A 23,902-nucleotide genomic window follows, 5' to 3' on the forward strand; every position below is an offset into this window, starting at 1 on the left:
TTTTTTTTTTTTTTTTTTTTTTTTTTTTTTTTTTTTTTTTTTTTTTTATTAATATTATTATTGTTGTGTAAAATTAAACCGACAATTATTTACAAAATTATATTAAAGTGTTAGAATTAAATTCAATAAAGTCACTATTAATAACAATAAATATAATACTCGAACTCTACATAAAATGCTCTCACAACCAAATAGTGATATATTAGTTAACATCAAATAACATATACATAATATTTTACACCCGATATTAGTTTTTTATATTAGTGTGTATATTAATTTGCTGCAACGATCGCTAAAGTATTGTCATCAGTAAAGTTGTCGTCGTCAAGCGTACCGATATTTATCGAAAATTATCAAGAATGGACATCATTCTAAGATATATTTTCGGCACTAATCGATATAATATATCGTTAACGGCGAGAAAAAATTTTTTTATTTACGAGAATCATTAAGTTAGAAATTGATTAGAAACAACACATAATAATGCTGTAGTTATAATTTTAATTTGTTAAAAACGAGTATTTTTAAATACATTTTGACGTTTTTTATGTAATCTATTGCAAAATATTATTTTGTGTCTATTAATCCTGTAAAATGTAAGATTGTGTTTGTTGCCTAGTAATTTTAGGTATTTTTTTATAATATCTTGGCAAAATGCATAATGACGGATTATGCAATTTACCGGTAACGCTAAACTGTTGACTTATTTAATTTTCAAACAAAAAAAAAAAAAAACAAGACATATTAAAAACGTTCATCTAAATGTAAAATTGTTTATATTCGTAATATTTAAAAACAAAAAAAAAACTTTTTTGAAAATTTATTTAAAAACTCAGTGGTTTTTTCGTCACACTTAATCGTTTGTTCCTTATTTCTAAAACATATTTAAATCCACCTTTTTTCCACTCATCACGTAATGTTTTTCTATAATAATTTCCAAATTTTTATTGCTATTTTCGTTTGACCATCTGTATAGTGTGTGAATATTGAATAATAACTCGGGAAAGTAAAAAACAGCACATTTTTATAAACCACAAAAAATACTCAACTACTAGGTACTTATATATCATTCCATTGCGGTTTTCCATTGACAGTTAGATTTTGTTTTTATTGTTTAGTTTAATATTTTGACATTACAATGATTTACGGTAACCTCATAGTTATTTAAAACGCGTGTAATAAGAATGATCGCATGTCGAATTTAATTATTGTTTTTTAAAATTCATCTAAAGACACGTTAGAAATACAATATATTATTGATAACTCGCGTTATTTGTGAAACGTACATATAGGTTGTACATATATTATTATTTATATTATAATTATGTTTTTCGACCGTAAATTAACATTGACGCACATTTATAAATCATAATATATGTTAAGAAAAGCCCAACCAGTCGATCACAAACAATATATTGTACAAACAAAATTGGTAATTACATACGTTTAAGATTATACCGATTACTAATAACTATGGACGAATGACTAAATACGATCATTAATTCACGGTCGCAGTTAATAAAACGCGTGTAAATAGTTAAACAAGTAAATACTCAATTGTTTTCCAATTAACTTTTTTCCCATTTCAAGACCATCAACACCCCCCTGAGTGTTTTCTTTCTCGTCGAAATTTTTCCAAGTAACTGGTGAAGGTCTCTGAATTAAAGTGTAAATATTTACCTACGGTATTTAGAAAATTTCAACCCCCTTAATGTGTACATAAAATAGACGGGTTGACAAACAATAATAATTTACTGGCTGCTCGACGACTAAAAACATCAAAATCGATTCATTCTGGAACGGTCTTTTCGCAAATCGTGTCACTCGGGGACCTGACGGAGACTGCGATATTATGTGAGTTTGATTATTTTCTACATCTCGGAAAAACGAAAAACTTTCTACGTCGATTAATCATTGAACTGAATATATAAAACTCGACTTATAGGTTGTATATTATAATCATCGGAAACGTGTCAGGATATCATCCAAAAACTGCCATTTTGAATCGGTTCGTTTGTTGTTCTATTTATCTTCGTTGTTACCATAACATTAATTCCGGATTTAGAAAAATGCAATACTCAAGAAGACTGGAAACCAGCAACCTAAACCGCGGGGTGGACATTGTTCTTAGAACTAATGTGCACTTCGTCCACATGTATTCAGTTCAATGCGATTAACCGATAAAAAGCGTTCGGTAAGGAAATGGTATGGAATAGAACATTAGTGTTTCGGGTCGGATCCAAATGACAGTCTAAACGTTTAATTTCGAACGCATTTATTTTGAGATTCCATCGAGCAGTACCAAATGTACAGTTGTGATAGTTGTTTTGTACACAGTGTCGATCTAGGAATATCTAGGAATCTAGGATCTAGGAAATTTGAGGCTCGGGGCTGATGAAAATGTAGGCGATAGTAATTTGCGTCACCAATACCACATGTAATTTGCGCCACATCCCCGTACGTTTAATTACGCCTAATCAATCTGTTTTGACAAATTTGTGTGGCAAATTACACAGCACTATTTTTTATTGGTCATGGCGCAAATTACACGCGTAACTGTTTTAAAGTGGTGCATATTACGTTTATTTATGTTTTTTTTTTTTTTCGGTCACTTTTGACGCAAATTACACACATCCAAAAACGCAGCGTCTTAGTTCAGGTGGATTTACGGGGTACGTTCATGATTCTTTTTATTTTTCAAAAGCTTAAGAACGCCCTCGCAACGATAGCACCATGGGTAAGTATACCCACTTTCCCTCCCTCCAATATATCCGACACTGCTAATACACGCCACTGCATGTACAACACTACTTCTTTCGGATGTATACGGATACATCCGTCTTCAAGGCGCGACCGGTTGCACACGGGCAGTCATCGTGACGGAACGCATGTGCAACGGGTCCGAAAAAGGAAATATTATCAAATTACGACCGACTGACCGATTCATGACCAATGCGCATGTAAAAATAGGCGACTGGCTCACAACGAGAAATCCTTTTAGTCGGGGAAGAAATTCGCTGGAACCGTCGAATACTCACCGACCGTCCGCTTGAAAATCAGTTTCGAAATTAAACTCGTGTTCGTGTACTCGGAATCGTGTGGACGCGTTCGCGATTTGCCACGCAACCGTTGCAGTTGCGTCACGTTTCATTTTGTCGCAGGAACAACTGTCCGAAATACGACGACCACACGGAGACCACCGCGGTGGATGTGAACCTGTTCAAAACGATCGGACTGTACCAGCAGCTGTGGCCCGGCCGCGGCCACGTGTACCGCACCACGGTGGCCGTGTTGCTGTCCATGTCGCTGGTCGTGCAGATCACGCAGGTGGTCGGTCTGTACGTATACTCCAACGATTTTCAGAGGTTCGCTTTCCTGTCCGTGTTCGTGGTCGATTCGCTCATGTGCCTGTTCAAGGGCTACGCGCTGCTGGTGAACGCGGACAGGCTGTACAGTGGCCTGGAGCTAGGCGCGTACGCGTTCACGTTGTGCGGCCGCCGCGACACGTCCTGGATGCGTCGACGCAAGCCATTGCTCAGCGGTCTTCTACGCATGTACGCCGCGGTCAGCTACATAACCCTTACCATCTGGCTGCTGGCCCCGTTGGTCGTGGGCGGTCACGTGTCGCTGACCCGCCTGGACGGCACTGTGGCCACGCAGCGCGCCAACATCTTCAACATGTGGGCCCCCGTGTCCGACGCTACATACAACTCGACACCCGTCTGGTCGCTGTTCTACGCGATCGAGATAATCTTTTGCATCGTGGATGTGACCATTTGGGTGTGCTTTGACTGCTATGCGATGACCATGTGCTACATGCTCATCGCGCAGTTCGACGCCATGACAGCCGAATACGAAACACTCGGTCGCCTCGTTCCCGGTACGTAACCATCATCCCGTGGTGCACCTAACCGTATTATCAGCGTCTTCAATAGGGGAGAAGGTAATGAGGTATTATACGTATGGGTATTAAAAAGACGGAATCGTGCACATCAATTTAATTAAAAAAAAAAAATTAATATAATTAATAACCGTAGATAAAACCGTTTACTGCAACACTGATCATAAATCTATACAGCGCACCTTCTTCGTTCAGTCGTTTAATGAAATTCTTTTTTTTTATATATACTATTTAGAAACAAACATTTTTCTTGTACATAATTAGATTGAAAAATGGAATAAAAGCGTAAAAGGCAATTGTATATTTTTCAGGGACCGTTGAAATAATAAAATTGCTTTGCTAACAGATTAAAACCACAATTTCCCTGATAAATGAAATAATCATCATATTTGGACGATGCTCAAAAATAGGGAAAATAATATGTCTGTTAAATATAACAGAAATTTGTTTGAAGAATACTGTTCATGTATTCAGTGAACGGAACGAGTCGAAAATCGTTTAAAAGGCTAATCTAAATTAACTACGGTTAAAAAATAATGCATCCTTCCATATGTATACAGTGAAAAACATCACAGAGTAATAAAGGGTTGTTATAACAAAAACAATTAAATGATACAACACAGGCGATAAATCGTGGCGTTAAAAAAAAAAAAAAAAAAAAAAAACGTTTTCGTTGTTCACAGATCGATCCGTTTATTGTCACAACAATGCAATTTTGTTATGTATCCTTGTTCAGCCTACCCCATCCCTCACACCGTTCGCACTTAAAAGTTCAAACACAATACCCATTCTGAAACGCATTAATTCATTACATTTCATCGGATTATAATGTTACATCAAGTACACACACTCGTACATTATTATAATCTGTTGATTACTATTGCAGATGCGGAAAAAAACGAACCGATACCGGATCATTACGATGAATTGATCTGCAGCATAAAAGATAATCAGAAAATAATCGAGTGAGTATGAAATAACAGTAATCATGACCTTAGAAAAAAATATACATAAGTACCGGATATAGGGGAAGTTTAGGTCTGACCCACAATTAATTTTTTTTTTGACAAAATTAGCCTCTTGAAATGTTCTTAAATTTTTTAAGCATGCTGACTATAGGTTGATACTAGACTGGAGCAGATGTCCCAATTGCCATCCCTCCCAAATGACGCCACTGGTTTGATAATTAAACAATTATTGCATAGTACAGTAAGATCTATATGTTGGGCTCCATGTAAGATGGAATCCTCCGTAAAATAAAATGAATGTTAATATTTTCAATGATGATTATGAATAAAGTTAAAATCACGTTATATGATCATATTGTGATTTTTTTTTTATTACAAGGTATATACATTTATAATCCAATTTCAGCTCTCGGGTGGCCTTTTAAAATAGCCTGACACACAGTTCTTTAAAATCTCTAAATCTAACCTGGGCATGCGTGGAATAGTGTATTGGTGCATCTGCCGTAAAATATTTTACCATCATATGTGGTATTCATACATATCAATTGATGATTTGATCACGCAACCCGGTTGCTCTTGGATCGTATATGGTGCATTTGAAAAATATATTATTATCGATAGTATCGTCCCTTAGAGTCTAAGGCTTATACAAAACACTCACAAACGTTGGACCCGGCAAACAAATAATCCGACAACCTGTTAAAACGCATATGCAAAAAATCCGCCACGCCTCAATACTACTACAGTGATTTTCAGAGATAATGTAAGATCGATGTTTAACGCGAGATCCAGGTTTACGGCCGAAACTGTACGAGTCACGTGGACGTCCGGACGTCCGTACGGAGGTTAGACCAACGAGTCAGGGTCGTCGTCGTGGACCACCGCCTCGGCCCGTACCTGTCTAGAACGCGCATTGCCGAATCTAGGGGTCGGGGCAAGTGAGTACGCTTGCCCTAGGCGCTGTTGGTATATATGTTACGAACATATCCAGTACTTCCACCTTACATAGGGGTACTGAATTTTCATTAGCCCAGGGTGTCAGATTCCCTAGGCCCGGCGCAGCGGACACGAGAACCGTGTTGCGAATCTCCACACTCGTCAGTGGTTTTGATTACCATCCAGCACTGGCTCCCCGAAGTCACCACGTTTCAACCCAAACAGGCACTTCAAACCTCGGAGGGGGGGGGGGTCACACAATTTCCGGCTAGCCAATCCGGCATGTGGGGAGGGCACCCCGTCCTGTGGAACCAACTAGTTTTGCAGTTGACGTTGATTGATGACCTCGGGTCGTTGCATCCGCCTCTGCCATTATTTTGGCTTCTCCAGCCGATCCGTAGTGAGCCGCTTCGATGTTTAACAGTAAGCGATGAGAATAGAAAAAAGCTGCTTTTGTGTTTTGTTTTCTTGTCGCGTGGTTTTCGTCACACGGACGACAACATCATCAACAGCTTGACGATTGCGATTGCTAAGGACAAAACCATGAAACTTTTTAGAATAATACGCGACACGTGTACACCAAAAATAAAAACAAGTACGTAATGTATTCATTTCGTATTGTTGTTGAACGGAAATAAAAATTTCTCAACCGAATAAAACATTTCTGCTATAGTAAAAACGTTTACGGAATCATTATATCGTCTTATCTACATCACTTAACGGTGACCCACTTAAATCGGTTAGATCGGATCAACTCGGCGATCCATAAATTAATTATTAAATCGATTTCCCTCACATTCCCCCAACCATTATGATGTAAAATCCGCAGTTCTTCGGCCACGACTGAACGCAAAATCGTCTGGCGCACACACAGACGATGTGTCTATTTTATAATTTTCAAGAAATAAAACGATTTTATTGTGTTTTACTTTAAATTAATTAATTTTTAGAAAATACAATGAGTTTGTCGACGTTTTTCGGCCCGTGGTCTTGGTTCAGATAACTAGTGGTTCGTATACAGTTATCATGTTGGTGTTTCTTCTTTTATTGGTAAGTATTACACGACCTCGGCGAATTGTCTGCGGCGCTGAATTTTTATTTAGATTTTTTTTCAAGACTAATCTCAAGGGCCGTTCTATTATATCCGGGCCGTCTTTGAAATTGTTTAGCGGCGGCGCGTCACTCGCTATTGAGATCTTCATATACTGTTACATATTTGACCACATAGAAACCGCGGTAATAGCATAATGCATTATGGTTACATCGCACTGCACGCGGTATACGGAACTGCTTTGTTTAATAATTTGCCGGTTCCGCATGTGTATGTCACCAGAAGTCGAAGGTGAATTTCGGATTGTACAGTAGCGACTGGACCGCGAAGGATTTGAAGTTTAAAAAGACACTGTTGCTGGTCATGAACATGAACTCTGCACACAATCGATTGATGAAAATAAAACCCGAATCAGTTGTTAATCTAGAATTGTTTGCCAAGGTAATTATCGTAACTCTAAACGATAAACTTGTAAAATCTGTGTAAATTATGAATTAATAATTAAATTAAATAATAAGATAATACATAAAATAAAAAATTAAAATAACAAGTGATTTTTAAGGACATTTTTTTGGTAAAATTAATTGTTCACTATTTTATAGATCATTTTTCGATGGTTTTTAGGGCATTTAAATTCGGATCATGCCAATTGCTAAAAATGAATGGGCGGCTTTGTGTGCCGAGACAGAATAATTTTATTATTACTTGAATTGTTATATTCAAAAGTGTTATGATCATTTCAGGTGGTGAAACTGTCATACTCGATAGTGTCTGTACTGCTCAAGACGAATTCTTAAAGAAAAAAAATCAATTGCAACATGCATTTTATATTATACACAGGTTTAATTGATACTATTTTATTTGTAACACAAACGGGTAGCACACGCTTATGTACACGTTATACGTACAATAATAATTTACAAAACAATCAGAATTGAACGTATCGAAACAAATGTCGTAAATTTTTAAATTATCTTGCAGTAAAATTAATTTAACTCGTTTGTTTAAAATAAAGTTTGTGAATTCTTATTTTTTTTTAAAATTAACAAAAACTTTAAAGACAGAGAGAAACAAAAAAATCAAAAACAACAGTTAACAGTTGTATGATAAAAATTAATCCCAATAATCAAAATGGTATATATTAGAAATATATAATATACACTTTTTAATTGTTCGTGTATTTAGAGTATATCCAATAACTTTTTGTGTGTATAACATTATAATATAATGATCGAAAAAATATCAAAATACAGACAGATCAACTCACTACTTGGTTTAATGATTGCTTGTCTGAAAATAAGATTTATTCATGTCAGCAACTAATTTTATATAATTGTATGTAAAACAAAAAAATAAGAATTGTATATTGTATACTGTATATTCGTCATCACTTTAAATTTAATAAAATATCAAATCATACGGTTTATTTTATTTTTACATGTTAATTAGTGTATATAGTTGATTACACCTACAGCCGTGGAATTAACGTTGAAAAAATAAAGAAAATATAATAATAATAATATAAAGAAAAAAAATAAAGATACCAAAATGAGAAAAATCTATTATTATATTGGTTTTGTGATTTAAAAGTTTTCTCGGTCAAGTGAAAATACTACTCGTATTAATTTGTGTTTGAATCGATTTAATCATAATATGATTATCATTATATTATAAATATATATATTATAATTCGATCCAAACTTAAAACTTAAATTTATATCGATTGAAGTTCGAACTTATAATATTTCTTATAATATTTGTATAGCTTAACTATTATTTTATGTGATAGTGTTTTGCAATATAAGAATATATATATAAATAATGTATCATTTTAACGATATATTTTATTGTCAAATGGTTTGTAAAATATATCACGTAATCATTGATATAAAATAATAATATTCGCAATGCAATAGTGTTCTTATATTATTCACTGAATTATTTGTTGTTACAATGGAAACTAGGATGAAGAAAAACTAAGAAATCGAAAAAAGCCGTTGAAGAATTCCGGCCGGATATCCCATATCCGTCACTGACGGCATGCTTTTATAATACGGAAATTTAAAATTCTGGAATATTTGAGCAAATCAGCCCAGCCGTTCTCGATTGATAAAATGTTATACATTTTTGGCTCCATTTTTATATATATAGATATGGAAATTCAAGACCGTAATATTGTGCAATCATTGCGGTGTAATACATATAACGGTATTGTAATCGATGTAATCGAAATAATTATCGTAAACAATTTTACTCTCTCCACCACGACCCGCGAATAATACCGAGGCTTGAAATCAGGGACCTTGGTGCAAATCAAAATTCTTGGGCCTTTTTTGAAAAGAAATTTACTTTAGATCATTATATTTTTACTAAAATGCAAGTTGCATTATAAATATATAACCCTATTTTAATATGTTAAATAATAAATATCAAAACGAACCTTAAATAACTGGTATTAAAAATTAATTTTAATAAATCATTTATTTAATATAATCATTACTAAATCTATTTTTGGTTCTTGTATTTCAAGAAATGAAATTTCTAATTTTTGGAACCAATTTTAATGCTAAAATATGTGTAAGAAACAGGAATACATATATTATGATTTTTTAATGACTTCTAAGCACTTTCTTAGCTTGTTTAAGAGTTAATGTAATTTCTATTATTAGAAATGTTACACTTCTTCTGTTTCCAGATTTAAACAATTTAGATGTTACAGCATATTTTAATTTCGGAAAAGTATAAATGTTGTCTTCATGTTTTCTTCGATAAATTTATCAAAATATATTTGTTAAATATATATGACTGGAAACAAATTGAATATCACAGTTAAAGTTATTTGAATCGCATATTTATTTTTGTTGTTAAAAAAAAAAAAAAATAAATAAAATAAAATATTTTTAAATATTTCAAAGTAAAAATACTAAATATGTTTGATTATATGATTTTAAAATTTTACTGTACATTAACTTACTGTATATTAAAAGGATAAATGTTTTAATTTGATGACGAACAATTTAGGAATTGGTAATAACATGAAGATTAACACAGCGAATTGATATATTTCAATACACTAAACTAGTATCTAGAGTACATAACACGAAACTGTGCTATATAAACATTTTCAATTTAACAAAAAGTAAAATATGTAATACACAATACAAATGTTATAAGTAATTACAATTACTTTCTGTACCAGCTCTGAGTAAGCGTCATTCTCTTAATTTTTTTTTGCAACTGTAAGATACCATACATCAATGCTTCTGCAGTTGGAGGACAACCTAAAAAGTACAAAAATATCATTAAACAGGGTTAGAAAACTAAGAACATTCCACAATTTGTTATCAGTTGAAAATCTATAATATTATATGTATAAAACATGTAGAATAAAATATATTGATTAATTGAAATTGAAACTAGGTTAAACATTATTTTATATATAATATAATTTTGCAGTAAGACAATAATTATTTAACAAAAAAGTCCAAAATATAAATTTATGTTTTCATTAGAAACAATGTGAACTGTACATTTAATAAATTTAATAAACAAAATTATCAATTTAATATTATTTAAAAGAGTTATACTGAAAATATTGTATTAAAATAAAAATATCTATTTACCGGGTACATAAATATCAACTGGAATAATCCTATCACATCCTCTTACAACTGAGTACGAATAGTGATAATAACCACCGCCATTTGCACAGCTTCCCATTGAAATGACCCATTTTGGATCAGGCATCTAAACAAGTCTCAAGTTGAATAACAATCCTTGAGTATTATTCAAAGGTTGACTCACTTGATCATAAACCCTCCTTAGAGCTGGGGCCATTTTATTTGTCAACGTTCCTGCAACTATAATAAGATCAGCTTGACGAGGTGATGCACGAAAAACAACACCATATCGATCCATATCATATCGAGGAGCAGCTATGTGCATCATTTCCACGGCACAACAAGCCAATCCAAAAGTTAAAGGCCAAAGTGAATGCTGGAAATCAAATGAATATTAAATTAAAATAACAACAATATAGAAAAAAAAATAGTAATTGTTTCATTGGGTACCTTACGGCCCCAGTTCAAAATATCGTCTAAACGAGCAACAGCATATTCAGCCTTACTATTTGTATTTTGAAATGGAGAATACGGACGATATGGTCTTTCTGTAATAAAAATATAATTAAAATGTATTACAAACTAGAGAAATATATGTTACAACTAACCTTCTACTTTAGTGCTTTCTTGTGATACTGGTTGAGCATTGGAAGATCCATTTCTAAGACAAATTTGAGTGATTGCTGGATTCTTCAGAAGACTAGTTATGTTCTTAGAGGCCAATATAATTTGACTAGGACGTCCTAAATTAATTCATGATCAGTATAAGTATAAGCATTATTCCTTAAAAACTAACAAAAGAATCATAAATCTGTATAATATAACAATGTTGTAATAAATGAATTACTAATCAAATAATAACAATAAACAATACCTAACAAGTATAATTTTATAGATATATCATTATAATTTATAGATAAATGGCAAAATCAACTGATAACAAATACTAAAATATTTAAAAAGAATTAATAAAACACTGTACTTGTAGATTATTTAAATAAAAATATTATCTTATTAAAAATATTACAATTAATGGTGCAATTTTATTCTCTTAAAGCGAGAAAATTGAGCGTTTGGTAACAATCTTATCTTTTATTTGATTGATTGAAGTTAATCAGTAGATCTGTTTAACAAGAAAAATGATTTTGAATATAATAAACCTAAGCCATTTACTTTAACTGAAGACCAAAGTAATTATTTAACTTACAGAAGACGAAAAAATACAATAACGCAAATTGATATCGATTACTTACCAATCATTTTAATTTTTCAATAGAACAAATTAACTTCAATTAATATTCAACACGATACTATAAGGAAGATTTTACTTTAGTAGAAAAGCTAATACGAGAACCTGCGACAAGCAATGATACAAGATACAAGTAAACGACCTCACTAGGAAATAAGCTGTTATCATCACCTATTGTTTTCTTGATAACAATTTTAGTAAACAGCTGGAACAATTATAATATTTTGAGCGGGCATGACGTCATATCTCAAACAAGCAAGGAAGCAAAATTATACTATAAATATAAATCTGGGTTTCACAACTCTATTAGACAGAATTTATCGTCCCCAGACAACTTTCTAAATTGCCAAAACAGTAAAACGCGTGGAATCAGGGCCGCACTCAGCTTCGGCAGGCCCCGGACAAACTAAACCTTCTGGGCTCCCTATTTTTCAAAGGGGTTTTCCTGTTTTTCGTTAAGAAAATTTGTCTAATTATGTATAAAACTAATGATTAAATTATTTTAACATCAAATATTATTGCAACCATGCTATTTTAATATTTTTTATTTTTATCTAACCAATGTTGAAACTTTTTCAAAGAAAATTTAAATACTCAAATACATAAATGATAATGTACAAAACGACATAATAATATTATACGTAATATTAATAACCATAAATTATATAATTAATTACCCTAAATTTAAAATAGTGTTTTTCTTCTTGCGTTTCTCACTGCGAAATCATCAATGACCCCATCCATGTCAATCAGTTAAGCCTCAGTTGAGCCTCCACTGCTAAAACACCTAAGTTTGAGAGTCTGTTGTGTCATTGTTGATCGTAATACATTCTTCACTTTCTTCAATGTTGAGAAAGATCGTTCCACACTCGCAACAGTTGCAGGAATAAAGATTCGTAATGCAATACATAAATTAGGAAACATGTTTGCCATATTATTTTTTTGCAAATGATTCAGTTTAGTTGTTTATGTCCAGTTTAGTAGCATAAAATATATTAAGACTTTGTAGCTCATCTACTAAATCTTCTTGTAAATCATCATTTTACTTCAAAACCAGATTTCTAGATTTTAATTTAATTTCTCCTTTCATATATTTAAACTCCCAAAGAATTGAGAAAATATCAATAACTTTTTTCAGTCATTCAAATCGTTTGTTTATGTCTGCAATTACTTCATCCAAAATGACATAAAATACATTCCTTGATAAGATTAAAGTAGAATATAAGTATTCGGTCACTATAAATGGTTTTCAAATAATTGAGTTGTTTCGAATGTTTTCGATGTATCGAATGATTTACAATTATCATTTATCATTGCAATAATACACGAATATACAGTATTAATATATGAATAAAAATTTAACCAAGAGGTAATGACCATTGGTCGATACCTAAGCTCCAGCAGGGGCCCTTTAAAATTTAAATTTCTTGTAGATCCGAGCCAGTCATGATTTAAAAGGCCGTAACACGTTTGGGTATAGTAGACCCTAAACGCAACACGTTTGGGTACAAATGAATACACCGTTTGGGTACACCATATCTCTAAAAAAATAACACGTTTGGGTACATAGGACATAGGTATTAATATAACATTTAGAAACACCTAGAAAAATAACGAAAAACTTTAGTCGTATCTTTGTTTTCTCTAAACTCACTAAATTTATAGCTGTTAATCGCAACACACTTTTTCCCACGTCGGGTTTCAAAAACATCGGAAATGTTCACGTCCATAATTACAAAGAATAAAATAATCTTGCCGTTTGAAAATCCAAATCGGAACTGAACATTGAAACGTTGAAACATTTACTCATAAACCATAATATCTTATAAAGATAGTTAATCTTTTTTTTCGTGATAATTACAAAGAATAAAATAATCTTGCCGATTGAAAATCCAAATCGGAACTGAACATTGAAACATTTACTCTTAAACCATATCTTATAAAGATAGTTAATCTTTTTTTTCGTGATAACCTATTGGCCATAATATTAGTGTATGTACCCAAACGTGCTATGTGTTTGTGTACCCAAACGTGTTCCAAATTTACAGGTAAAAATAATGTAATGTACCCAAACGTGCTTCGCCCATTTAAAAGTTGTTTTTTTATAAACCCAGGCCCCTCAAAAATAGGTTCAGGGTCGGGCCCCGAACAAATGACCCGAGAAAACCGGTCTGAGTACGGCCCTGCGTGGAATTAGTATTCAAAGTCACGTGCTATTATTAATAGCGGTGACCATAGGCGCCAATAGGGGGGAGCTTAGGGGTATTAGCACCCCCTATTTTACAATTAACACCCTCAAATAATGTTTGTGTTTATGTATCAAAAATTTATTTTTGTCATCAGACATTTGACTATTAGAGTATAAAACTGTAATGAAATATAAATGAAAATAATGTTACTCGACAAAGGTCAATTCACATTTTGTCGAGTTCACTGAAACCCTAATTTAAATTAATTTTAAAACCGGAACCTTTATTTGTATTTATTTAAAAATTAGTTCATTAAATCCTTATAGTTTTAATATAAATTAAATACCCAATAAATACAGAGCTTAAGCTCCCTCAGTTTTTTTATTGAAATTGCGCCTATAGCGGTGACTTATTTTTAGAGAGGGAGTTTAAAATTTTTCTAAAAATTAAAAGTGATTTTATAATATTATAAAAATACAAATAGGTTTTGAATTAATAATTATATTATCATACAAATATTTTTATAAAAACATTACACAACCACATGATAAAAATTGATGTTCTCTTATTGTGCATCTTCGTAGCAAGTAATATATGAATTTTGAACCTTTTTTTTTTCTTCTGAGAGGTCGAGACCCGGAAACCCTCTTCGAAAATATGTAACTAAGTATTAGTATCGCGCGATCAGAGCGAGTGGCGTGTTTTTAACATATTCGCACTATCGACTTTCACGCTCACTTCCCTGTTTACTGCCACTGAAGTGGGCTGAATGTAAACGAAGTATAAAGAAAAAAAAATACATTGATTTGTACAACATAATGGTAATTTCCTATTAAACATAAATTGATTTATTTTTATTGTTTAATGATACTTTATTTATGAATAAATATATTATAAAATAATAGAAATACAGTAAAAATTAAAAATGATTAATTGGTTAATATTCTTACTTTACAAATATAATAATACTCCAGGTTAAGCTTTCATTTATTTAATTCAATTTATAACTATTTGTTTGTTCATTTATATAAGTATCAAAAATAATATATTGTTAATCGTTGTATTATTTAATGATATCCTGTATTTTTCGACTTACCTACGTTTAGTTCTGTAATATTTAATTTTTTCTGTTTGATAAAATTTATAAATTTTAAATTATTATTTGACATGTAAAACGTTATATTCAAGCGCAAATATAAAAATTAAAAATGGGGACGAAAAAATTTACTTTAATTACATAAAATCAAAGTTTAAGTTTTTAAAGTTAATAAAATAATAATTATATAAGGATATTATAATAAAATAACCTTTTATTGCATACATTATATAATAAAAGGCAAGAATGCAAGATATTTAGTAGTTAAAATTAATTTACAGTTTATTAACATATTAATTTGACCAATCCTATTTTTATCCTTCTATATAAGGACTATATGAATAATCACCATATTAATCACTTTTAAATGAAAATGAACAATATAAGTTGATTTCGGATTTAGTTGCATTAAAATATTTGTAATGAGTGTTTGATGGGAGTAAAAAATATGGACGTTTTTCGTAAATAAATGCATACGAAAAAGTTTATTTTGTATATAAATGCATATTTTAGGAGTGGCGATATATTTGAAGAATTTTTCATATTTAAGCATATTTTGTATAAAAGTTCATTAAACTAATTATTTTTTTTCTATATCACAGTAGAAATTAAATTATAATTTATCAAATACACAAAGTGAATAAGTTTCAACTATAAAAACTAAAATTCTTAATTGTACTACACAAATAAAGTAATTGAAGTATTAGAACAAATCGGATTAATTATATCAGGAAGCAATGAAATAACTTTCAGAAAATTTCATTATTTGCTCTGTGGCCAATATGAAATGTGTCACTAATATCAGAAGATGTGGAAAATTTATTTAGTTTCTATGAACATGTAATAAAGACAAATATAACTGAATACATGGAAAAATCAATTACTGTGAATCAATTTTAAAAAAGTAAATATTATAAATGATATTTATTAATAAATAAATTGTATTTAATATTTTTTATTAAATTTCAATATTTCTTATGTTTCATACATATTTACTAGAGAAATGGTATAAAACAATTTGATATTTTTTTATTTTTTTATTATTATTCCTAACTAAAATATTTGTTCTACTTGTTAAATATATATATGTATTTGCTATTCTTTAATTAATGTTATAAGTTGATATCGGTACTTGAGATATTAAGTTTATATAATTGAGTTGCATAAATATTTACTGAAGAAAAATATACATATGAACATATTTATTTTGATATGTAAGATGTATTCATGGATGGGACCATATTTTTGGACATTATTAAAAAAATAATAAAAGGATATCAAGTGCATATTTAAAGATTTTTTGATACATAAAAATACATACTATTTTAAGCTTTTTAAGTGTATATAATTCTTAACTCTATTTATAAATATGATATTGCTCCTCTTTAATTAATTGAAAATTAAGGTACTCTTTGAAATATTTTAAGTACCTAAGGCTAAGGGAGAGGGGGCTGAAGCTCTCCCATAGAATTCTTTTTTGTATCCGCACATGATTGTAACATTATTATAATGTTTGCAAACCCTGCAATGAAAAGATTGTCTTCTTCTTCTACTTCGTTTTTCTTCCAATTGGGGTTAGCCACCCTTGACCTAAACCTCCACTCATCTCGATTTTCTACATACATTACACACAACGGCCCTCATATCATTCTCGATGATATTCAACTATCTATTTAATGGTCTTCCTCTTCATCTTTTTCCAAAAAGAGCAAAAAAATATAAATATTGTGTTGTGTACCAATAATGAATCAAACTTGATCACAATTACTTCACAAATTCTACAAGACAATTGACGAGTTTACATAATTTACTATGGCTTTCAGAAACTTTACAAATATCTAATTGCCATCTTAAAAACAATACACAGCACTAATAAATCGGACCACTTTTATTTTTATTATTCTATGTTTAGTTTATCCTTATAATTCGGAAAAGAAAATTTAATAGCAAAATAGAAATATTTGACATTAACATTAAATCAATTATATTTGTTCATCTCTATAACAATTACTTTTGAGTATCATTAAAATTATTATAATAATTGATACAGTACTAATCCAAAAAATTATACATCAACAGCAGTAGTTATTTTAATTAAATCAATATTTACAATCAAAATGTACAAATTTACTTATTATTACATTATATAAATACTAATTTTTAACATACAAATTGAACTAATTAAAAGTCGTCATTTGTTAGTTAAAAATGCAATGAAAAAATAAATCCAATAATTTTTAATTAAAATAAAAATAATATTATGTTTTATACATAGCATTCTATGATGCAATTGATATTATTAATTAGATAAGTAGGGCAATAATAAGGTAAATAAAGGCAGTGAGAAATAATAAAAGCCCAATATGTTATGACCATAATTTGAGTATCACTTTGCAGCAGCAGCCGTTTGATGTGCTTTAGGAGTAGACAATGAAAGATTAATAAGTCGAGTTCCTGAAGCCATGGATGATAGTGTAGTGGGTCTAGATACGGAAGGTGGCGCTTCTTCTTTGATAGAGACCTAAAACAAAATACACTTAACTGTACACTAAAAGTTAATTAATTAAATTAAAAGTTGTATTAAAAAACTGTCAAATTCAGAAATTAATATTTATTTTTAAATGTTAATATCAAACTATTACAGAAACTACATAAATATTAGGGTGATCCTTTAATCATCTCAATACTTAACAGAGTTTGACAAAGAAAAATGAATAGAAAATGAATAATTTATTTACTGATTTACTCATTATAGAATCATAAAATAAATATATAAAATATATTAAACATAATTGTTAATTTCATTTTTATTAAAAAGAAAGAAAAAGCATAAATTTTAGATTACTGACCTGTTCGTCATCATCATCACTTAGTTCAATAATTGTATTGCATTGATCAGCTCTATATTGTTTAATTAAATCATCTAATTTATAACGTTTACGATATTGAGCATAAAATGTTTTCAAGTGAGTTTGACTCTTGGTTCCCATTGTTTCAGCAATAGCTTTGAAATCTTTTCCATACCTACGGATTCCTGATTAAGCAATACAAATAATTAATTAATATATAGTTCTTAAAATAATTCTAAATAAATACAAATTAAAAATAATATCCAGTTTTAAATTAATTTAATCAACATTTAAAGTAACTCATCTTTTATTTAATATTATATTATAATTTTTAACCAGACATCAGTGGCATGATTTAAAAACACATGAAAAATAGCATTTGTCTTTTTAACCGAAGAATACAAAATTATAAATTTTGATCTATTATCCGTCAACTAAAATGATTAATATTGTTATTTTTCATGCAAACATAATATTAATTTGATATGATGTATATTTTCCTTAGATCTAATTTTTTGCATTTCGTTTTTTAAAATTTAAAATAATGAGATAAGTTTTCAAAATCCCAAAACCAAATATAAAAATATATATTAATATATATCATATTAATAAATAAAAAATTATAAATAATTTCATTCATCGATACATTTATTTGAAATCAAAATTCTGCAGTTTTGAAATAACAAGATAAATTATTGAAATTAAAAATAGATTCGATTTAAAAAAAATATTATTTTATAAAATGAGTGACTTAACACATATTCGTTCGAATTTTCAGTTTCGTCTACTGCCATGCTTCTAGAACATTTGGGACATGCTGGTACAGTATGTTCTCGGTAGATGGGTGAATTACAATGAAAACAGCGGCTAAAATTTTAGTAGGTACTGAACAGTCAAATATCAATATAATCTTGGAAAGCGTAAACATGTGGTGACTGATAATACCTATTATCTACTATAATAAAAATAGTATAATATATCTATGGGTTGAGCCACATTGCTTATAAATAGACAAGTTATAACTGTGTATACAATACATTGATGTCAAAATTAAATATATTATAAATAAATAAAAATAATTATAAAACCAAGAAAACAATTTTAAAATCATATGAACGAAAATAGTGGCATCTGTGATTTTAACCATAATTTTATCAATAAGGGATACAAGTTCATGTTAACGATATAAATTTATATTAAAACACAAAACAACTACTCTTTATGGTTCAAAGAAAAGGTACTGAGTAGAAAAAAGACAGATATGGTTCCAATTATAAATTATTAAAGAAATTAAAAAACTGTCGGTCAAAAAGACTGAAGCCACTGAATGCCAGGTTAATAAATGTATTTTGCTCAAATACGCAATAGGTAAATTATGATAAAATCAGTTAAAATAATATAAATTTAATAAAATGTGTTCTATGTTCAAACATTTTTAAGTTCAAATAGACAAAACTTTGTAGTTTTGTATAACAATATATTTTGATAGTACCATTCATGTTTATATATTCTGATCCAAAATATTATTTTGAGTGTATGCAAGCACTAACTTAAATAACTATTACTAACAATTAATACACTCACTTTGATGTGGTTTAACAAGTTATGTTGTAATTTATTTGTTACAGAATATAAATTTATTTGTACTACATACATCATAAGTGAGTTTTTAATTATTTTAATAGTTGATAATTTGTTCATTTGTATAATAAATAAAACATAAATTATAAGAATATCTGAAGTTAATATCTATAATTCTTATATGAGATAAAGTACAAAAAATCATTAGAATTGAGAACACCATTTTACCTTCAATAGCTAGCATTATTTCATCATTGGACCATCGTGGAACAATACGAGGCGATATTGGTTCACTGTTTCTGTACTCATTGATATTTAGTTTAATCTTCTTTTGCAACTGTCCAATGTCTTGTTTGTTTGACTGAATCTATCATTAAAAATCACAGTTCGAAAAAAAAAAAAACAAAAAAATATAAAAATTGAGTAAATCTGCACATACTTTACATTTTAATGATACAACCTCATCATCCACTGCTGATAAAATATTATCTCCTTTGGCATCTGGACTAGATGCAATGGCTTGAAGATCATCATGATTAACATACATACCACGAGGTGGCAAACGTTTATTACGAGCAACATTTAAGTGACGATTATTTGGACGTGGAGGACCTAATGTTGGTCTAATACCTCCATTAGTTCTCCTAAATCAAAAAAAATACTCTTTATTAATATATTATATTTATACAAAATTATGAAATAGTTACTATCCACAACTAAATAACAATATCAATTTAAAATTATAATTAATCGTATACCTAAAATGTGTATAACATGTTCCACACATTGATCCTTTAGGTGTCTGTTGAAGCATAGTAACAAAAACTCCACAAACAGAACATGACTGTTTTGAACTTCCTTCTCCAAGATCCTTCTGAAAATAAAAAGTCTTATTGAAACTAAAATAGTTATTATAAATCAATAATTAATATTCAAATTTTTAAGTTCTGTACATTTTAGATAACTTACAATAAAAACTAATGTTATACTTTTACTACAAGAAAATTAATTTATCTTCATAAAAAATAGTCTCTGGCAAATTATTAAAATTGCATGAACAAATAGCTAATACATAATTAACAAATCTAATATATTTTTTAATGAAGATTAAATAGCATACATTTTATATTAGTAGAACATGTTCAATTTTTGTAAAACAAATAATTGCTATTTCCTTTATTATTTTTTAAATACTCAAAATTTATCAATATTATTATAAGTTTTAAATAAATACTTTTATACCTAAATAATTAGTGTTATTTAATCTAAATTGTTTTACATTTTTCTGATATATTATTAAAATCTCATTAATAATGCACCAATACCAAGATTGACCTAAAAATATTGAATTAAATGACTCACTCTTTTAAATATCAGTAAATCTTATTCAAATTTTCTAAAATAATCACTATTACTTCAAAATATAATTGAAAAAAATGATCTAATTGCCTATAAGATTTATATCTTTACAATAAAACCATTACAATGCCATCTACATCGTTCTGTATATTTATACAATATTTTTTTATACTTCCAATATTAATAAAAATTTATAATAAACATTTCATAAAATTATATTTTTTTTTTATTTTACATTTTATTTACAATTTGATAAAATAATTGAATTATCAGACATCAAAGTATGTATTATATTACAATTAACAAATAACATGATTTTAGCTTCATTAACTGAACTGAAAATAACATCTTGTTCTGTACAATATTGTTTACCCATAACCAATTAATTTGTACGATGTAGTGCAATAAGTATCACTTACTTATTAATATTTTATGTTGAATTCAGTTCAATAGTAACATGGTAAGATCTTTTAGTTTAATGTCTCACCCTACAAATACATGTTCAAATTCATGGTATGATTTTGGTGACTAAAAAAGCAATTTACTGTACCTTGTCATCAGGATCGGATTCTGCTGAACTAGATCCTTCTCTACTGCCATTTTGATTCTCATTTGCACGGACATTAGCTAATTTCTTGGCTTGTCGATCAATCACACTGCTCTTCTTTCTTTTATTTTTCCATAAATAATAATACTTTACCAATGATGCTATTGGCTTGTCAGGCATCTATAAAATAATTAAAAATGTTAACATTAATTTCAAAATTTCAAACATAATGTTAAAATTGATGTAAAAAAAAAATTATTGTAAATACCATTTGTTTAATGCGCAAGAAATTTTTCCCAATACTATTAAAAGCTGATTCAAATGTTAGTTTGTCTTCAGTTGTCCAATCATCAGGTAAAGGTGCAAAATTTGCTAGATCACTTAGGGCCTTATCCATATCATGATGGTGCCAGTACAACATTCCTAATGCCTGTTCACTATTGTAGCCATATTTTTCTTTAGAAAGTAATATATATTCATTTACTATAATCAAAAATAAGAAATAAATATTTAAATGATAAAAAGTAAAAAATTAATGATAAAGGATAATTACATTTAACTTCTGAAATATTTTCAGTAGGAGCCCAGACTAATAATGCTTTTTTGTTAAGTCGTTCACGCCTATGTGCTGAAATAAGAGACTTTAATTAAACACTTTTGCATAAAGACAAAATTGTAAAAAATAAATTTTAAAATTCAAGATATAAAACAGTATTAATTATGAAACATACTTGGGAGAACCAGTAATTTTGGAATAACAGCTTGGTAATCACGTCCTACTCTGATTTTTTCAGCTAGAAAATAAAAAAACAATAAAAACATTTTTAAAATCATATTTTAAATAAGACAAATGAGGAAAAGATGATCATAAATTCCATAGCTAATGACCTTTTGAGGAACCTTGATAGCCAGTACATTGTGTACAAAAACAAATACGCCTAAGCAAAGATGTTATCAATAAATGCCTAATATGGATAGCATCTTTGTTATTTCAACATCACATGCGTTTTAGAAACAAAATATCATAGAAAACAATATATGAAAGAAATTACTAATATTCTATTAAAGAATTTTAAGATACATTTGGTTAATTTATTCAGAAATATTTTACACTTTGTAAATATTTCCAAACCTCTAATACTATGCTTACCATTTTCCTGTATTAGATCATCAATGTCTGCAGCTATATCAGATGGAGCAGGTCGTTTGCCATTGCCGTTTTTCAAATCTGAATTGTCGTTAGCCATGTTTCCTAGGAAAAAAAAACTAACAACACATACTATGAGTATAAAATCAACAGCAAAGCTGACCGCTGGGCGAACAAATAGACATGGGCACCAATGAACGGAACAGCGGACGATAAGAGTTTGCCCGTGTAATAGTAAGCGAGTAACGAAGGAAAAATTAAAAATTAATTAAAAATATAAAATTTGAGTACTGAACGAACGGCATCATAATATAAAATATGGGATTTGGAAAATGGCACGTTTTTCTCCTCCATGACGGTATTTGAATTTTTTTCCCTTTATTAACCAACCACGGGCAAAAGAACGAGGATTTTAATAAAACAATGTCATACTTACGTCTAGACGTTAATTTTGTACCGCAGGAACGCGGGTACACAGGTGATCCGCGGCAGGCTCAACTCGGCCGAGCACGGCTGGGATCGAAAAATACGCGCCCGCGTCGAAACGGACAGCGAGACGTGATAGTTTTAAAAGGTGTATTTTCAAATTGAAATACTTGGAACAGAAAAACGACGACGGTGGGACGTCATTGCATCTCGCGATACGACGCCAACAATGATGTTCACGGCCAGCGAGCGGTGCGCGCGGACGTGCGCCGCACGGTGTGAGTTCGTCGTCGGCGCGGCTGCACTGGTTTTCAACATGCGGGGGAAAAAAAATCAAATCGTCAAACATGGCGTCTCCGGCGGAGGGTTATTAAACTTTTATAATAACGTTTTTGAATAACGTACACGCGCTGGTGTGCGTGCGTGTAAGTGTGTGTGTGTACGTGTGAAACCGCGTACATATGCGCGCTGGTGAGTGCGAGTGCGTACGGCAACCACTGGCGCGTCATACCCGTCGATGACTAACCCGCGGAGACCGTGTACATTGTACGTACGTGCTTAATGTTATGCATACAACATGCATGTGTATTTCACCGTACGCTGTACGTGCGATGCGGTCACCACGAACAGGTGAACGTGTGTATCGTACATACGCAATAACTTGTATACTCGTATGGCTACAAACTTAACTAATTAACCGTATATGCGTGCACGTGTGATGCGCGCAACACTTCGTTACAGGACTATAATCATCAACTGTTATTATTTTTGTTTTTCATATTGAATTATATCGCAATCGTTTACCGTACGTGAGAATATCGCTGGAGGGTCGTTTCCGGCTGACGAGGGTTTTTCGCCGTCGCTTGGAAATTTTAATGATTAAAAAATTGAGCCTCGTATAACGACGTCGAACGTTTATGTCGAACGCACGGGGGTGTGGAGGCTGTACGTGAGGACCGCGGTTTTTGGTTTCGGATCGTCCG

General features: G+C 30.4%; 4 protein-coding genes across 5 annotated transcripts; 2 read left to right on the top strand and 2 right to left on the bottom strand.

The window, feature by feature from the left end:
• Nucleotides 1–3,300: 3,300 nt before the first annotated feature.
• LOC112691541 lies at nucleotides 3,301–4,870 on the top strand. Its single transcript, XM_025565822.1, has 2 exons — nucleotides 3,301–3,880; nucleotides 4,788–4,870. Exons 1-2 carry the CDS (start codon nucleotides 3,301–3,303, stop codon nucleotides 4,868–4,870), a joined length of 663 nt encoding a protein of 220 aa, XP_025421607.1.
• Nucleotides 4,871–6,338: 1,468 nt separating this feature from the next.
• Nucleotides 6,339–7,654, top strand: LOC112691575 (odorant receptor 46a). Its single transcript, XM_025565870.1, has 5 exons — nucleotides 6,339–6,400; nucleotides 6,756–6,855; nucleotides 6,922–7,041; nucleotides 7,139–7,297; nucleotides 7,600–7,654. The coding sequence occupies exons 2-5, from the start codon at nucleotides 6,832–6,834 to the stop codon at nucleotides 7,651–7,653; spliced, it is 357 nt and encodes a 118-aa protein (XP_025421655.1). The 5' UTR covers nucleotides 6,339–6,400; nucleotides 6,756–6,831; the 3' UTR covers nucleotide 7,654.
• A 2,244-nt stretch (nucleotides 7,655–9,898) lies between these two features.
• LOC112691557 (NADH-quinone oxidoreductase subunit B 2-like) lies at nucleotides 9,899–11,886 on the bottom strand. Its single transcript, XM_025565844.1, has 6 exons — nucleotides 11,730–11,886; nucleotides 11,085–11,219; nucleotides 10,927–11,024; nucleotides 10,661–10,852; nucleotides 10,480–10,603; nucleotides 9,899–10,137 (listed from the first exon to the last, which is right to left on the bottom strand). The coding sequence occupies exons 1-6, from the start codon at nucleotides 11,734–11,736 to the stop codon at nucleotides 10,040–10,042; spliced, it is 654 nt and encodes a 217-aa protein (XP_025421629.1). The 5' UTR covers nucleotides 11,737–11,886; the 3' UTR covers nucleotides 9,899–10,039.
• A 5,368-nt stretch (nucleotides 11,887–17,254) lies between these two features.
• LOC112691576 (REST corepressor 1) lies at nucleotides 17,255–23,211 on the bottom strand. 2 transcript variants are annotated; one of them, XM_025565872.1, is made up of 11 exons: nucleotides 22,930–23,211; nucleotides 22,497–22,612; nucleotides 22,078–22,140; nucleotides 21,900–21,974; nucleotides 21,615–21,829; nucleotides 21,350–21,526; nucleotides 20,199–20,314; nucleotides 19,901–20,084; nucleotides 19,669–19,807; nucleotides 17,860–18,044; nucleotides 17,255–17,531 (listed from the first exon to the last, which is right to left on the bottom strand). In XM_025565872.1, exons 2-11 carry the CDS (start codon nucleotides 22,591–22,593, stop codon nucleotides 17,397–17,399), a joined length of 1,386 nt encoding a protein of 461 aa, XP_025421657.1. In that variant the 5' UTR covers nucleotides 22,594–22,612; nucleotides 22,930–23,211; the 3' UTR covers nucleotides 17,255–17,396. The 2 variants fall into 2 exon arrangements, with proteins under 2 accessions (XP_025421657.1, XP_025421656.1); XM_025565871.1 differs by having other exon boundaries at nucleotides 17,256–17,531; nucleotides 19,880–20,084; nucleotides 22,930–23,210.
• Between the last annotated feature and the right edge of the window lie 691 nt (nucleotides 23,212–23,902).

Source organism: Sipha flava, unplaced genomic scaffold, assembly GCF_003268045.1.
Source record: "Sipha flava isolate LNK unplaced genomic scaffold, YSA_version1 64_pilon_pilon, whole genome shotgun sequence".
NCBI classification, from domain to species: Eukaryota; Metazoa; Arthropoda; class Insecta; order Hemiptera; family Aphididae; genus Sipha; species Sipha flava.